The sequence below is a fragment of the Sus scrofa genome, chromosome 1, assembly GCF_054392235.1.
Source record: "Sus scrofa isolate SSC_HxYL_T2T_F1_AM1 chromosome 1, Sscrofa_HxYL_maternal_Yorkshire_Landrace_v2.0, whole genome shotgun sequence".
NCBI lineage: Eukaryota > Metazoa > Chordata > Mammalia > Artiodactyla > Suidae > Sus > Sus scrofa.
Window position 1 is genome coordinate 256284955 of NC_139383.1, and position 17742 is coordinate 256302696.

General features: G+C 34.5%; 1 protein-coding gene across 2 annotated transcripts in view; it reads left to right on the forward strand.

Moving 5' to 3' along the window:
* The window catches only part of SMC2 (structural maintenance of chromosomes 2), a 49427-nt gene that overhangs the window by 15727 nt on the left and 15958 nt on the right, over window positions 1–17742 (forward strand). For both annotated transcript variants that reach the window (XM_021066949.2, XM_021066940.2), the window contains exons 12-19: window positions 323–440; window positions 1166–1304; window positions 1671–1790; window positions 3985–4189; window positions 6120–6255; window positions 9048–9172; window positions 15404–15597; window positions 16427–16570. In XM_021066949.2, the coding sequence (XP_020922608.1) occupies window positions 323–440; window positions 1166–1304; window positions 1671–1790; window positions 3985–4189; window positions 6120–6255; window positions 9048–9172; window positions 15404–15597; window positions 16427–16570 (1181 nt within the window). The remainder of the gene's footprint in view (window positions 1–322; window positions 441–1165; window positions 1305–1670; window positions 1791–3984; window positions 4190–6119; window positions 6256–9047; window positions 9173–15403; window positions 15598–16426; window positions 16571–17742) is intronic.

A 17742-nucleotide genomic window follows, 5' to 3' on the forward strand; every position in this document is an offset into this window, starting at 1 on the left:
AAACAGTAGAATATTGGAGTTTCCATTGTGGCACAACAGAAACGAATCCAACTAGTACCCATGAGGTTGCGGGTTCAGTCCCTTGGCTCGCTCACTGGGTTAGAGGATCTGGCACTGCCATGAGCTGTGGTGTAGGTCTTAGACGCAGCTCAGATCTCATGTTGCTGTGGCTGTGGAGGCTGGCAGCTGTAGCTCCAATTTGATCCCTAGTCTGGGAACCTCCATATGCTGCGGGTGCGGCCCTTAAAAGCACATACATACACACAAAACAACCAGAATATTTGAGTTTTTAAAACTTGGTTTCAATTTACTTATTGTCCAGAAAACAAAGAGGAAAGCCTTCTGGAAAAGCGCAGGCAGCTGTCTCGTGATATCAGTAGATTGAAAGAAACATATGAAGCTCTCTTGGCCAGATTTCCCAATCTTCGATTTGCCTATAGGTAAGAGATTTAGACCTTGAATTCTGACATAGTAATAACCAAGACATATTTTTGTATGAGAGTTATTCTAAGCTGCTTTTCCTTAATTGGTATTTTTTTCCTTAAACCTTTATTGAAATGTTTCAGATTTGTAGGCAGGGGACATTTTCGTGAATTTTAATGGCTACAGTGACACTAAAATTAAGACCAGAATGAGGGGAATTTAATCTCAGTCCAAAAGTTCCTTGAAAGTTACTATGCCCTTAATGTTACATAGCTATGTCAACATTTTATGGTGTGTTTATACTATATGTTTTTCATAGAGTACTTAGAGTAATAAATGAACATCAAAGTTATTTTTATTATGTTGAAAACATACATACTGAAAGATCTTTTGATTTTAAAACAATAGTCTTTTAACTGCAATAGCACAATGTGTAAAAAAGCAATATATATTTACACCTTAATTCTAAAAAGCTTTATTACTAAAAATAAATGCTAATAACCACCAGCTGAAAATGAAAGGGTGCTAAAAATCTTCAGTTTGTTAAAGACAATAAGAAAACCCCAGCAATATTTGAAACACAATAAAAGGTGTGCTTCTAGCTTTTGTTTTGTTATGTTAAAACTGTATTATTTTTGTGCTTTCAATTTAATGTGTTGCCAGAAAGAGCTCTTGACTGGTAAAATGTAACTTTTTCTATTTTCTTATCTAAGGTTAATTTTTGTCAACTTTTCTATTTTAGGGATCCAGAGAAGAACTGGAATAGAAATTGTGTGAAAGGACTTGTAGCTTCACTGATTAGTGTGAAAGATATTTCTGCAACCACAGCTTTAGAATTGGTGGCTGGGGACAGACTCTATAATGTTGTAGTCGACACGGAGGTAAATTGATTTTAATTTAAAAAACCTGTTATTGTGTTTAGCTTGAAAAATCATGTGCTCCTAAAAGAATTGCGTACTTTCTTGATGTTTTAGGTTTCTCCTAAAGTTGCTTATCTTTACAGGGTAAAACTGTAGAGTTAATGACTTTTTTATTATGTTATCAATTATATTTGATTTAACTCTATTCCAGAGGAAGTCTTAACTAATTCAGGACCCCAGAATGTGTATGATCAATCTTAGAATTTGATTGTTCAGGACAGTAGGCACTCAGCATTTATTTGGTTATGGGTTCCTAAATTTCTCCTCTTTCCATTTGAATGTTTTCTATTATTATTAATATTTTTTTTCTAATGCACAATGTTTTAGGTTACTGGAAAAAAGCTACTAGAAAAGGGAGAGTTGAAGCGTCGATATACTATAATTCCACTCAATAAAATTTCAGCCAGATGTATTGCTCCAGAAACTCTGAAAATTGCTCAGACTCTTGTAAGTCTTTCTTACATGTTTTATTTGCATCTTTTTTTTTTTTTTTTTTAACTATGGGACATTAATTTTGTCCTTTGAAGTAAATTGGGATTTCAGTCATATGTCAAACCACACAATTTTATTGTTACATGCTTTAAAAAGTTAAGATATCAAAAAGAATAAATTGGCTTTTGTGACATAGGATAGAAAAAGAATAGAAATGTTGGAATACTAAAATTCCCTTTGATATTTTAAAGTTGTAGTATTAGAACATCTTTCAACCCTAAGTCATGTGACTAATGGGTAGTATTAAATATTAAATTTTTGATTTCTGAAGAGTTAAATTATAGAGATTATAGATAAATGCCAGAATTCAGTTTTTTTCATGCCAGGCATGCTTAAACTGTTCACAGCAACAATCATTATGGAAGGTATCCATCAGTCTTGCAGAGATGCTTTTCTATTAGATTCTTATAGATTGCCTTCCAACCTATGAACATGCAGAGCAGGTGACCAGGATACCTTGTTAGCTGCTGAGGTAGATCTAAAGTGGTATGATTACTAGTAGACGGGTGAGAATAAACAAATACATTTAAAAGGCTATTATGGTTTTATAATATTTGGTAAAAACATGAAGCTAGTCATTATGTTCAGCAGTGATATCAGTTATTGAGCAGGTACTCCAAATTCATGAGTTGAAGAGGCAGCTAAAAATGAATGTGTAATTAAGATACTAAATGGATAGTCAGTATTTTGAAGTTTAGAAGCCTTCGATGAAAATTATTTCAAAATATGGTAGTATTGATATGTATCCCATCAAGAGAAGGAAGATGAGTTCCCGTCATGGTGCAGTGGTTAACGAATCCGACTAGGAACCATGAGGTTGCGGGTTTGATCCCTGGCCTTGTTCAGTGGGTTAAGGATCCGGTGTTGCCGTGAGCTGTGGTGTAGGTTGCAGATGTGGCTCAGATCCCGCGTTGCTGTGGCTCTGGTGTAGGCTGGTGGCTACAGCTCCGATTAGACCCCTGACCTGGGAACCTCCATATGCCATGGGAGCGGCCCTAGCAAAGGCAAAAAGACGAAAAAAAAAAAAGAAAGAGAAGGAAGATGAGCAATTGAAAGATAAAGGTGGTATTATTGGTTAGTATTTTCTTTGCTTTGGAAAATCACCTTAGAGTCTGTAATGCTTTGGAAGTTATTTTAGCCTGAGGTCAAGTTCCAGTGTTAGAAGTAAATTGAGATTTTAAGTAACAACAAAAATGCTTCTTCTTGGTAACTGCTGTGTCAGGACACTGTTGAACATATGTTATATAGAGCTGTTTTCATTGTGATTTCTGTTGCTACTAAAGCTCCATAAGGGATGTTGAGTTGTTCTAAAAATATGGGCAGAGGTAGACATTATAAACAATGTTGAGAATAGAATGTTGGACCAAAGTAAAGGAATGAGGAACTTTTTTAAATTAGTTTTTTTACTCAGTTATTAGTTGCTTTATTTCTGTAACTGGAGTTAGTTGCCTAAGCATGTTTAATTCGAATGAAAAAGTATTCATTTTGAAACAACCAAATCAATAATTGAAACATATTTTTATAATTGTGTTGATCCAACAGTTGCTGTACTTTAATTAAGAGAATATGTTCCGGAGTTCCCGTCGTGGCGCAGTGGTTAACGAATCCAACTAGGAACCATGAGGTTGCGGGTTCGGTTCCTGCCCTTGCTCAGTGGGTTAACGATCCGGCGTTGCCGTGAGCTGTGGTGTAGGTTGCAGACGCGGCTCGGATCCTGCGTTGCTGTGGCTCTGGTGTAGGCTGGTGGCTATGGCTCTGATTAGACCCCTAGCCTGGGAACCTCCATATGCCGCAGGAGCGGCCCAAGAAATAGCAAAAAGACAAAAAAAAAAAAAAAAAAAGAGAGTATGTTCCAATAGTCCATTTTGGATTTAGATACTTGGTAGTGGCTTTGGCGTGAGTGAAACTCTCATAATGACTGATATTCTAAATATTTTATTTAGAAATACAACTTGAAATTGTTTTTTCTAAAACTTGAGTTTTCCATAGCGTTTTAGAAAGTTCAAAAGGAGTTATAGTGAGTATTACTACAGTTGGGTAAGTATTACTGAGTATTTCTTAAGTTTATGTTATAGCACTTCCTGCTATTTTATAAAATAACAATTAAAGGAGGAGTAATGTGTATTATGACATACCTGTTTTCCAACAGGTTGGCCCTAATAATGTTCATGTGGCTCTTTCTCTGGTTGAGTATAAACCAGAACTTCAGAAAGCAATGGAATTTGTATTTGGAACAACATTTGTTTGTGACAATATGGATAATGCAAAAAAAATAGCTTTTGATAAAAGAATAATGACTAGAACTGTAACTCTGGGAGGTGATGTATTTGATCCTCATGGAACATTGAGTGGAGGTAAATTTTATATCATTTTGTCCTTACGATTCTGTGGTAAATAGAATGGTTTTTGTTTTTATTTTTAAGCAGGAAATACTAGGTTGGAATGACTTAATCCACTGTTTTATTCCTAATCTGAGGATAAAGTTTTCTTTTGAATATCTACTATTTGTTTGATAGGTCCTTAATATTAATTGTCATTACCTTCCAGGAGCTCATAGCCTAATAATCAGTCTGTAGGTTTTTATTATTCATCTTAAATATTTTATTTCTGTTTATTTTCTCTTATGTTTTGCCCTATCAAGATATTCTAGTTGCTGGGAAATGAAGTCTTTTATTCAGTACTTTTATAACTTAACTGTCTACTTCTCATTCAGGGTACATGTTACCTTCAATTTTTGTATATGCCACTGCTCCTGTCAAAAGTAAAACAAAAAAATAAATCTTCCCTTGAGATGGTGCTTTAATGCTTTAGAAAGAAATTCTTAGATAATGACCATATTATTCTTGTTCTAATATCTGCTATACTGAGTTTCCAGGTCTGTGTCAAGTGACCATGTAATAAATAACAAACACTGAATAGTAGTTATTGTGTACTGGGCAGTGTTGTAAGACTGTATTGTCTTAATAAGGTAGCTACTAGCCACATGTGGATCTTTACATTTAATTAAGATAATTTTAAGATAATTTTATTAATTGAACCAGTCATATTCCACGGGCTCAGCAACCACTAATGGTTAATGGGTAATTGGTCAGTGCAGATGTAGAACATTTCTGTCATTCATTAGAGCCCTATCCTGAGGGCTTTAAACACTTATTTAAACTTTGTAGCAACTATGAGGTAGATGTTACTAGCATCTCCAACATACAGTTGTAGAAACTGAGGCACAGGGTAGTTGAGTAACTTGCTGGTAAATGGCAAAGTTGAGAATTTGAACTCAGGTATCAGAGTTTGTGCTTTTTCCAAACCAAGAGACTTGCATGCCTCTTGCAATATCAGATGTCTTAATTTCTTTCTAGGCCAAGTAGCCAATATAATTAATTTCATGATCAAGTATCAGGTTCTTCAGTATACAGTAAGAGGAGTAAGTAGTATCTACAGTTGGAAGATAAAGAAAGACTAAATACTTTAAAATATCTAAAATAGAAGGAATGTTTTACATTTTATTGACTTGGATGTTCTTGAAATCCACCCCTGCTTAAGAGAGGGCACATAGGTAACCCTGTATCATATAAACAAGTGCTCACAATAGTATTGCTAATTGACTTTCACATCATCCCATCAAATACAGAGTTTTCTTGCCAACAAAACACCTCAGCCTGTTGCTGCCAGATATTTAAATAGTGCATGTCAGGTGAAACCAGTTTACTCTGTTATATCAAGAGTTTAGACTATATATATATTATGGTGTAGTAACAAATAGCTACCAAATCTCAGTGGCTTAAAAGTTTATTCTGTAATTATGCTACGTTTACTACTGTAGGTCACTTGTCTCTGGTCCATGTTATTTGCATTATGAGACCCAGGCTGACTGAGAAAGCCCTTTTTGGACATGCTTTTCTAATGGGAAAGGGAAAACAAAATGAATCAAGGGCTGCCTATTAAAGCTTCTTTCAGAAGAGATACATTTCCCATTCCCTTGGCCAGTGCAAATCATATGACTAAGCCAAATTTAGTGGGAAGGAAAATGGGCCTGGGAGGGATGGGCCCAGTAGGCAGGGGCAGTGATTCTTTGAATAAATAATCCACCACATCTGCTTAAAGGTATTTGTTGTCAAGTATGTTATATCCTAAGATTCAAATGATGAAATGAGTTCTGTAGCTTCAAAAGCTCACTAAAAACTGGCTGTTGAATCAATTCAAGTATAACTCTCTTAGAAAACTTTTTATCGTTTACTAAATATGTGGTAATTTAATGTCCAAGTCCTGTTTCAATTTCTCTGTCAGGTGCTCGATCCCAGGCAGCTTCTATTTTAACGAAGTTTCAAGAACTCAAAGATGTTCAAGATGAGCTGAGAATCAAGGAGAATGAGCTACAGGCTCTAGAAGAGGAATTGGCACATCTTAAAAACACTGCTGAAAAGTAAGACTTTGGTTGGGAAAAAACTGTATTTTAAAAAATCTTTTGAACAAAGCTTTGCATGGTAGAAATTGTAAGAAGTTTTGTTTAAAGAAATACTTCTGATTTTTTCATAAAATGGTTTTATTTGAATAAATTGTGAGTTGATAATTTATCATTTTTTTAGTGAAAATAATGTCTTCATTTTAAGGAGTTAGGGAAACTAATTAAAACAAAGAAAATCAGCCCAATATTCCCCTTTTTCTGCTCAAATATACTCTCGTTAATATTCTTCTGGGATTCAGGGGGAAACTGATAGATACTCTGGAGGTTGATACCAGAGGATATCTGAGTATTTGATTTGGAATAAGGTATATTACAGCATTGGCTGGGTATCTGCACTAAGTTTTGCAGCATTATGGCTGTCCTGTAGATGTTGAAGATCACTAGGTTGCCTATGAAGGAGTTGAATGGGTTCATGTCAAAAATTACAGCCAAAAATTAAAGCATTTACTTAATTTTTTTTTCTTTGTGGGTGTGAATATAGGTATTTATGTGTACTTTTCAACATTACTCTGTGTATGATACATATTTTGTGTCTGATACAAAATATGTGTATAGCACTCCTCCCCCACCCCCCACTGGGATCATGCCATTTAATGTATCCTTTTTTTGGCCACTTACCATTATTCACTGAAGTACCTCCTGTGTGCCAAGTACTCTTCTAGGAGCTGGGAATATAGCAGTGAATCAAACAGATAAATCTCTTCATCTTGTTTTCATATGTGAGGTTGGGGAAGCAGACAATATAAAAAGTTAAATTAGTAAAATATATATTAAATAATGCTAAGTTCTAAGAAGAAAAAAGTAAAATAGGAAAGGATGTATGAACTATCCAGGGCAAAGAGGTACTGAAATTTTAAAGCCTTACTGAGAAGATGACTGTTGAGTAAACACCTCAGTGGTGTGAATGAACTCACCACATGGTTATCTCAGAGAAGGGTCCTTACTTGCTTTAAAAGCTTCAGGAATATAAATGCCACAAATTTAGCAAAGTACACTATTAGAGAATTTAATTGTAATTGTTTTTAGTCCCTCTGAAGATGGCAAATGGGAGCTGAGATAAAATTAAAATCAAACAATTTATTTAGAATTCACAATACTGAATACAAGTTGAAAAAACAGATTAAGAACTTTGAAATGATTAAAAAATAAATTTTGGTACATTTTTGGCATTCATCTCCTGAAATTATCAAAGCTTAGAATGGGAACCACGACCTTTTTTAGGACACAGTCCATATGGAAAAGATTGTTAAAATCAGTGTAGCCATTCCAACATAGAAATTGTATCAAAATACCTACTTTCAAATGTCATACACACAAAGTCTGCCTTTTACCTTCATTAACATATATTAACCATAAAGTGAATGAACTTTTTTTTGAGAAAGATGCAAAAGATTTCTCTGATATGTGGAAGCTCTGTTAAGGCAGTGAGTTTGTAGTCACATTTGGCTTGGAACTTTGTTGAACAGTACTGGATCATTTATTCTGCAGAGTTGTCGGGTAGACTAATTATGGCACTGAGGTTGGCAAAGGAGAAATAGATTTTGAAAAATGAGAGTAGAAGGGTCAACTAAAACTATTCTTTCATAGACCATATCAAGAAAATAGCTTCTTTTTTCACATTTCTACACTCTACATTTTTTAATGAGTTAAAAATGACTCTACATTAAAATTATGGTTTTAATTGCTGTCAAGCAGTCTCAGGCGAGAACACTCAAGGGACTGTTTATGTTTTATAAGTTGCTTCCTTACTTTCTCCTCAAACCTCATGAATTTCTAATGACAACCAACCTTTGAATTTACTAAAATTTAAAATTACATTGCAGCTGAATTAGTGAAATGACTTCCAAAGAAATAACCTGAAGCAGCCAGAACTGAGGAAGAATTACCTGGTCTGCAGGAAAAGTGCTTTCAGATGTTTAAGTTCAGTACTGTGCCATCTTAACACCACACTATACCTCCTGAGCTAACTGGCCACGTAGTATTGAGTCATTTTAAACTATCAATCTCTTTACAAAAGAAAGTAGGAAACTTTATTACTTTTTTTCAACATTTGAAACTGGCAATTAATAACCAAAGTTTTGAAATTATATATAATTGTTATGTGTTATTAATCTGTTTTCCTGGTGGGGAGCTATTGTGTCGATTTTTCTTTTTGATAAGGATCAGTAGGAGGAATTATTTTTAAGGAAACCTGTTTATTCAAAGATTATAAGTGTTTTCTAAAGTATATTTCTGCATATAGTTGCTATTGGTCTTGGTCATTTAGAGTTATTTACCTTAGTAGTCAGTCAAATTACTTTTTTTTTTTTTTTTTTTGGGTCTTTCTGCCTTTTCTAGGGCCGCTCACATGGCATGTGGAGGTTCCGAGGCTAGGGGTATAATCGGAGCTGTAGCCGTAGGCATATGCCAGAGCCGCAGTTGGAGCCACATCTGCAACCTACATACACCACAGCTCACAGCAACGCCAGATCCTTAACCCACTGAGCAAGGCCAGGGATCAAACCCGCAACCTCATGGTTCCTAGTCAGATTCATTAACCACTGAGCCACGACGGGAACTCTAGTCAAATTAGACTTCATTTTAATTGATGCCTCAGAAGTCTGGGAAATCATTAAAATCAGTCTTGTAACTAGAGGCATCTTGTATTGCTTATATTGAATGAGTTGGTTTTAGGAAAGAGCCTATTGTTTAAGTACATGTCTCAAACATAAGAAAAATGGTCATTTATTATAAACTTCTCTTTTTCTAAGGTATCGCCAACTAAAACAGCAGTGGGAGATGAAAACTGAGGAGGCAGATTTATTACAAACCAAGCTTCAGCAAAGCTCCTATCATAAGCAACAAGAAGAATTAGATGCTCTTAAAAAAATCATTGGTAAGCTAAAAACTTCTTCTGCTAACCTTCTTCAGGTATTTAGAAGATCTCATATATTTTATGTATTTATTTGAATTAATTACTTTAAACCTTTTAATTGTTAATATTATGTGTAATAATTTCCTATTTGTCCTTTTTTGTTGGGTTGCTCATGGTTTGTTTCTGCTGTTCTCATACATGAGAGTTCTGATTCTTTTTTATGGGTTACCTGCTTTACATATATTTTTTTTCTTGTGTGCTTTTCTTACCTTTGTTTAAGTTTATAGTATTTTTGTTACTGAAGTTGCTAATTTTAAGAAACTGTATTATACCTTTAACTGGAATTGTCAATGGTAGTTTTAAATTTTCTTGTTCTTTAGGACAGTATCCACAGACCTTTTCCCCCCGCTAATATCTCCATTTCACTCACTTCTCCTCACCCCATTGTAGAAACCACCAGTCTTTGCTTTGTATCTATGAGCCAGGATATTTAAAATTCCACATATAAGTGAAATCATACAGTATTTGCCTTTCGCTGTCTGACTTAATTTCAAGAAGCAAAATGCCTTCAGGGTCCATGCATGTTGTTGCAAATTGTAGGATTTCCTTCTTTTTTATGGCTGAATAATATTCTGTAGTGTGTATAGACTACAATATCTTTATCCATTCATCCATTAGTGGGATTCTTACATTGTTTCCATGTCTTGGCTACTGTAATTAATACTACAGTGAACATGGAGTGCAATCATCTTGAAAAGTTAGTCTCTTTGGTTTCTTGAGGTAAATATTCAGAAGTGGGATGCTAGATCATAAAGTATTTCTATTTTTAATTTTTTGAGGAACCTCCATACTGTTTTCCACACTGTTTGCACTAATTTGCAATCCCACCAACACTGCACAATTGTGCTCTTTCTCCACATTCTTGCTAGTGACATTAGGTATTTCTTGTCTTTTTAATAATAGCCATTCTAACAGGCAAGGTCATATCTCATTGTTTTGTTTGGTTTTAATTTAATTTTCATTTTATATTGGAATATAGTTGATTTACAATGTTTTAGTTTCACAGCAAAGTGATTCAGATACACATGTTCATATATATCCATTCTTTTTGAGATTCTTCTCCCATATAGGTTATTATTGAGTATTGAGTAGAATTCTCTGTGCTTTGTATCAGGTCCTTGTCGATTATCTGTTCTATATATAGTATTGTATATATGTTAATCCCAAACTCCTAATTTATCCCTACCCCCCATGGTAACCATAAGTTTGTTTTCGAAGTCTGTGTTTCTGTTTTTTAAAGAAGTTCATTTGTATCTTTTTTTTTTTTTTTTTTTTTTTAGATTCCTCATATAAGTGATATATGGTATCTACCTTTGTCTAACTTACTTCACTTAGTATGATAGTATCTAGGTCCATCCCTGTTGCTATAAATGACATTATTTTGCTCTTTTTTATGGCTAATATTCCATTGTATATATATGTACCACATCTTCTTTATCCATTCCTCTGTCAGTGGACATTTAGGTTGCTTCCATGTTTTGGCGATTGTAAATAGTGCTGCAGTGAACACTGGGGTGCATTTATCTTTTGGCATTATGATTTTTTTCTGCATATATGCCCAGGGATTGCTAGAGCGTATGGTTGTATTTAATGGGTTTTTTTGGTCTGCCCCACAGCATTATATTTAGTGTTTTTGAGAAACCTCCATACTATTTTCCACAGTAGTTGTACCAATTTACATTCCCTCCCACATTGTAGGAGGGTTCCCTTTATCCCCACCCTCTCCAGGATTTATTGAACATAGACCTTTTTTGGGCGGGGCACCCCTGTGGTATGTGGAAGTTCTTGGGCCATGAATTGAACTCGTGCTACAGCAGCAATCTGGCCTGCTGCAGTGACAATGCTGGATCCTTAACTCACTGCTCCACAAGGGAATTCCTGTTTATAGACTTTTTGATGATGGCCATTCTGTGAGGCAGTAACCTCATTGTAGTTTTGATTTGCATTTCTCTAATAATTAGTGATGTTGAATATCTTTCATCTCTTCATGTGCCCCCTGGATCTCTATATGTCCTTTTTTGAGAAATGGCTATTTAGAGCTTTTGCCCTTTTTTTGATTGGGTTTTTTGGTTTTTTGATAGAGAGCTAGCTGCATGAGATGTTAGTATATTTTGGAGATTAGTCACTCAGTTGCTTCATTTGCAAATTTTCTACCATTCTCTGCGTTGTCTTTTTGGTCTTGTTTTTTATTTTATTTTATTTTTTTTTGCTATGCAAAAAAAATTTAAGTTAAACTAAGTCCCATTTGTTTATTTTTATTTTCATTCGTCTCACAGATGGATTCAAAAAGGTATTGCTGCAATTTATGTCAAAGAACATTCTGCCTGTGTTTTCCTCTAAGAGTTTATTTTTGTGTATGGTGTTAGAGAGTGTTATAATTTCATCATTTTACATTTAGCTGTCCAGTTCCCCAGCACCTCTTATTGAAGAGACTGTCTTTTCTCCATTGTATATTCTTGTCTTCTTTGTCATAGATTAGTTGGTTGTAGGTGCATGGGTTTATTTCTGGGCTTTCTATCCTGTTCCATTGATCTATATTATTGGTTTTGTACCAGTACAATACTATTTTGATTTTTGAAGCTTTGTAGTATAGTTGGAAGTCAGGGAGCCTGATTCCTCCAGCTCCTTTTTTCCAGGACTGCTTTGGCTATTCATAATCTTTTGTGTTTCCTTATGAATTTTAAAATTTCTTATTCTAGTTCTGTGAAAAATGCCATTGGTAATTGATAGGGATTGCATTGAATCTGTAAATTGCCTTGGGTAGTATAGTCATTTTGACAATATTGAGTCTTCCAGTCCAAGAACATGGTATATCTTCATTTGTTTGTGTCTCTATGCCCTTCCCAGACTTGAGTGTTTCCTTTCCCATGTTAATGAAATTTTTGGCTGTAATCTCTGTATACATTTTTTCAGGCACTGTCTCTTCTCCTTCTGGGTCATTGTGGTTGATTTGCACTTTCCTGATGATGAGTGTTGAGCATCTTTTCATCTGCCTGTTGGCCATCTGTATATCTTCTGTGGAAAACATCAATTCAGTTACTCTGCTGGGGAACCTGATTTGATTGTTTAAATTGGTATTTGGGGGATGGTTAACACTGAATTTTATGGGTTCCTCATATCCTATAGGTTGCTTTTTCATTTTGTTGATAATTTCCTATGATGTGTAGAAGCTTTTTAGTTTGAGGTAGTAATTGTTCATTAGCTTTTGTTAACCTTTGCTTTTGGTATCAAATCTAAAAAAATCATCAAAACCTATTATCAGGGAGCTTAACACTTATATTTTCTTGTAGGAGTTTCATGGTTTCAAATCTTACATTCAAGTCTTTAATCAATTTTTAGTTAATTTTTGCGTGTGGTATTAGGTAGTGGTCCAGTTTCATTCTTTTGCATGTGCCCAGTTTACCTGCACCATGTATTGAAGACTCTTTTCCTTATTGTGTGTTTTTGACTCCTCTGTCATAAATTAATTGATCATGTATGTGTGGGTTTATTTGGGGGTTCTCTACTCAATAGTTCCATTGATCTTTGTTTTTATACCAATACTGTACTGTTTTGATTACTCTATAGTTTGAAATGAGGGCATATGATACCTCCAACTTTGTTCTTCTTTTTCAAGATTGCTTGCCTCTTTAGAGTCTTTTGTTTTATGATTATTTATTCTTTTTCTGTGAGAAATGCCATTGGAATTTTGATTCCAAAATTGAATCAAAATTCAATTGAATTGAATCTGTAGATTGCTTTGGGTGGTATGGACATGTTAACAATATCCCTCCAATCTGTAAGCATGGAATAATCTTATTTTTTTCTATTGTCGTTTTATTTCATCAGTATTTTATAATTTTCATTGTACATATTTTTTACACCCCTGGTTAAATTTATTCCTAGTAATCTATTTATGATGCAGTTGTAAATGGGATTATTTAGGGTATAGAAACACAACAGATTTTTGTGTATATTGATTTTTGTATTCTGCAGCTTTGCTGAATTTGCTTATTATTTCTAATAGTTTTTTGATGGAGTCTTTAGGGGTTTTTTTATATATAATATGTCATTTGCAAATAGTGACAGTTTTACTTTATCCTTTACAATTTCTTTTTTTTTTTTCCTGCATTTTAGAGCCATACCTGAAGCATATGGAAGTTCCCTGGCTAGGGGTCGAATTGGAGCTACAGCTGCCAGCCACAGCAGTGCAGGATCCGAGCTGTGTCTGCGACTTATACCGCAGCTCACAGCAGTGCTGGATCCCTGACCCACTGAGCAAGGCCAGGGACCAAACCCACATCCTCATGGATACTAGTAGGATTCATTTGCACTGCACCACTGTGGGAACTCCCTATCCTTTACAATTTTGATGCCTTTTCTTTTTCTTGCCTAATTGCTATAGGATTTCTAATAATATGTCAAATCCTTGCTGTTTCGTCTTAGAGGAAAAGCTTTCTTTCAGCTTTTCACCATTGAGTTTGATGTTAGCTTTGAGCTTGTCATGTGTAGCCTTTACTATGTTGAGGTACATTCTCTTTATGCTTAACTTTATTGTGAGGTTTTATCATAAATAGATGTTGAATTTTCTCAAATGCTTTTTCTGCTTTTGAGATGACTGATTTTTATCCTTTATTTGTTCATGTTCTCTATCATGTTGACTGATTTGTAGATGTTGAACCATTGTTGTGTCCTCAGAATTAAACCCCACTTGGTCATGGTAAACAAGCCTTTTAATATACTATGATTTCGGTTTACTAATATTTTGTTGAGGATTTTTGCATTTGTGTTCATGGGGAATAATATGTGATTTTTTTCTTGTGGCTTCATTGTCTAGTTTTGGTATTCAGATGATGATGGCTAACAAAATGAGTTGGAAGTTTTTCTCCTTATCTGCTTTTTTGGAAGACATTGAGAAAGAAATAGTTTGAATGTTTGTTAGAAGTCACAGTAAAGCCATCTAGTCCTGGACTTTGATTTATTGGGAGGTTTTTGATTACTTATTAAATCTCCCTACTAGTAATCTGATTTTCAGATTTTTCTGTTTCATCATGATTCAGTCTGGATAGATTGCATCTTTCTAGGATTTTATTTCTTTTACATTGTATAATATGTTGGTGTAACGTTGCTCATAGTAACTTTATGATTCTTTGTATTTCTGTGATATAAGTTATAACATCTCTTTTATTTCTGATTGGGAGACTCTTATTCCTTAGGTCTAGCTAAAAGTTTGTAAATTTTATATTTTAAAGAACCAGCTCTTAGTTTCATTTTTTTTTCTATTTATTTTTAGTGTATTTCATTTATTTCCACTCTGATCTTTCTTATTTTCTTCCTTCTACTAACTTTGGTCTTTATTTGTTCTTTTTCTAGTTCCTTAAGTTGTGGAAGTTAGGTTTTGTGTTTGAGATTTTTCTTGTTTCTTAAGGCAGGCGTTTATTGCTATGAACTTCATTCTTAGAATTGATTTTTGATACATCTAATACAAATTTTGGTACCTTGTATTTCCATTATCCCTTGTGTCAAGGTATTTTTAAAATTTTTCTTTTGATTTCTTGCAGTGACATTCTATAATGAAAAGTAGCATAGTAAATTGTAGTCATGGCTTTCAGGGTTATATTTGTACCTAGATCCTAACACTTAATAGTGTATGTCAGATGTGACCATGACACGGTCATTCTAGCTTACTTTTTTATTTTTCAATATATAAATTTAGAGGTAATATGCTTCATACTAGACATGGTCTCACAGTGTTTCTCTCGTTTAATAAGAGGTTCCTTGGATTAAAATAAATGAGCAAGGAACACTTAAGTAGCAAGCTTGTTTATGAAGTTAATGGTAAGCTTTCTTACTTTCAGTACTGGTTTTAGGAAGCATACAAGTATGTAAATAGGTAGTCTGTGATCTTTTTAATAAGTTGTTTCAAAACCTTGTTTAAAGTAGATAAGTTGTAAATGAAGTTTATGTTACTCAGTTTCATGTGGGAAATAATTCCTTTACAGACCTTTAGATAATTCAAGTATAGTTCTTAGGTATGGGCTGTGTTTTAACATACCATTTCTAGAATAAGATTACAACAGTTTTTTAAAAAAACCTCTTGCTTTTGACTTTCCATACCTTTCCTTCTGTTAAAAGTTGGGTTTGTAAGCCATTATCTATAACTTAATAGTTTGAAGGTCTCATTTAGGTGTACTTGTCTACTTTCTGATGCAGAGGAAAGTGAGGAGACCTTAAAAAACACCAAAGAAATTCAAAAAAAAGCAGAAGAAAAATATGAAGTATTGGAAAATAAAATGAAAAACGCAGAAGCTGAAAGAGAGAGAGAGCTAAAGGATGCTCAGAGAAAACTAGATAGTGCCAAAACTAAAGCAGATGCTTCTAGCAAGAAAATGAAAGAGAAACAGCAGGTAATACCTTTTTTTGAAATGGCGCTAATCTTTTAACATCATTATAGAACTGAAGGTAGCAGACCACCATGGTTGGCCTTGGCCTTATTCATCAGTATTTGTTACCAAATCGCAAAGTGAAATATGTCTCTTTAGGAGACAAATTACATATCTTATGCGTCAAAGTAAAATATGCTTTACTCTGAAACCCTACAATTGTTACACAGGTTTAAGTAGGAATTGCATTGGCTTGCTAATTTTGGAGATAGAGCAAAATTACCTTTTGGTAAACACTTCATTCATGAAAAATCTGTGTTTTTTTCTGTCTACAAAGTCTGGGTACTCAGTCACTCACTATTCTTTATAATTTTACTTAAATCTAACCTTTTTTCATAGTTTTTTTTTTTTTAACCCACCATATAATTCTGTCATTAAATAGATGCACAAAATATTTTCTAAAGAACTATAATGGGAAAGAAGAAAATTAAAACGGGTTTTTTTGTCATTGAATAATTGTTTTAAAAAGGCTTTACCTCTTCTGATTTATCTGCTACATAGAATTCTATACTGTTTTCCCCTATTGGAATAAAAGGGTAAAAGAAATAGTTTATAAAAAGTTCTTTGAACCCATAAAAATGGTATGTATGTTTGTCATCATCCTTTTTTAAATATAGAAAAGTAAGTTTCCTTTCCCCTTTCTTCTTTGGAAGCAGCTTACATGTTTTTGGTGGTTGAGTAACAAAGCTGTGGGTCTTACTTGCTTAAGAATCTTGCTAATTTGGTTGACATATATGTATTAATGTTTCAGTAGTTAACAACCTGTTGAATGCCCAGGTTGTGTTTCTTATAGGAAGTTGAAGCTATTACCCTGGAGCTGGAAGAGCTCAAGAGAGAGCATGCATCCTGTGAACAACAGCTTGAAGCTGTAAATGAAGCTATCAAATCCTATGAAGGCCAGATTGCAGTAGTGGCAGCAGAGGTGGCTAAAAATAAGGTAAGATTTTTACTTACCATGTTGGAGAAATTACAAATGTTAATCTGCTTCTGAAATGGTGGTTTGAAGATGTTTGACTTTAGAGGTCTCAGCTCCTTCAATCTTGTCATGATGAGAGGCAAAATGATGATTACCAATCCAGAAATAGACCTGAAATAATACAGTTGTTTTAGTCTAGGTCTACTTAGAATACAAAAAACTACATAGTAATTTGACCAGGCAAAGTTTAAATAAAACATTATTAATAGGAGTTTGGAATGGTCCAGGATTGATTGCTAAGGGGTAAAGAGAACTCTGTAGAATGTAGGAACAGCAGATAAAGGGAACAGTCCCTACCCATAAGGCTAAGGCAGTGCATCCTTGGAAGGAACATCTGGAAAGGAGCCCCATTCTCCCTGCAGAGGTGAGAACTACATTTGGTTAGAGAAGGAATAACTGTGGCCCACTGGTGGTGAAGTTTAGTTGAGTATTAGGGAAAGCCATGCACAGGAAAGTGCTGCACAGGGGCACTTGCTGGGGGCCATGGGGAGATGCCCATTCTGCAGACATGCTGCAAAGCACCCACCGCTGGGATACCAGGGGAAGCCCTCTAAGCTGCTAGCCGCTGCTCATGACAAGCTTGCCCTTGAGAAAAAGCATATCAGAACCAAGAAGTAAAGCCTCTTCCTTCCTTATGAATATTAGATATCTTCTTCACCTTTTCCAATGATTTTGACCTTGAATTCTGTTTTTCTTATAATTTCTACTCCTACTTTTAAAAATCGAGAAATAATTGGCATAATACTTATATTAGTTTTAAGTATACAATGTTATGATTCAATATCTGTATACATTGTGAAATGATCCCAGTATTGTTACCATACATAATTATAATTTTGTTTATTTTGATGAGAACTTTTTAAGATGTACTTTCTTAGAAACTTTCAAATATACAGTAGTGTTAACTATCGTCATTGTTTGCCCCTCCTAATAAATATGATCTTGTATATGCTCCCAAAATGCTGCTTTCTTGAGATACCTCACAGGTCAGATTCCAATAGTCCCTCCTCCCCCCAGGTGGTCCCAATTACACTGCATCTTGTAGCAACTTTGTTGATTCCAGCATGAACACTGCCTCTCATCTCTTTTTTCTAGTGGAAGTACAATTTTTTCTTTTAATCTCTAAATTTATT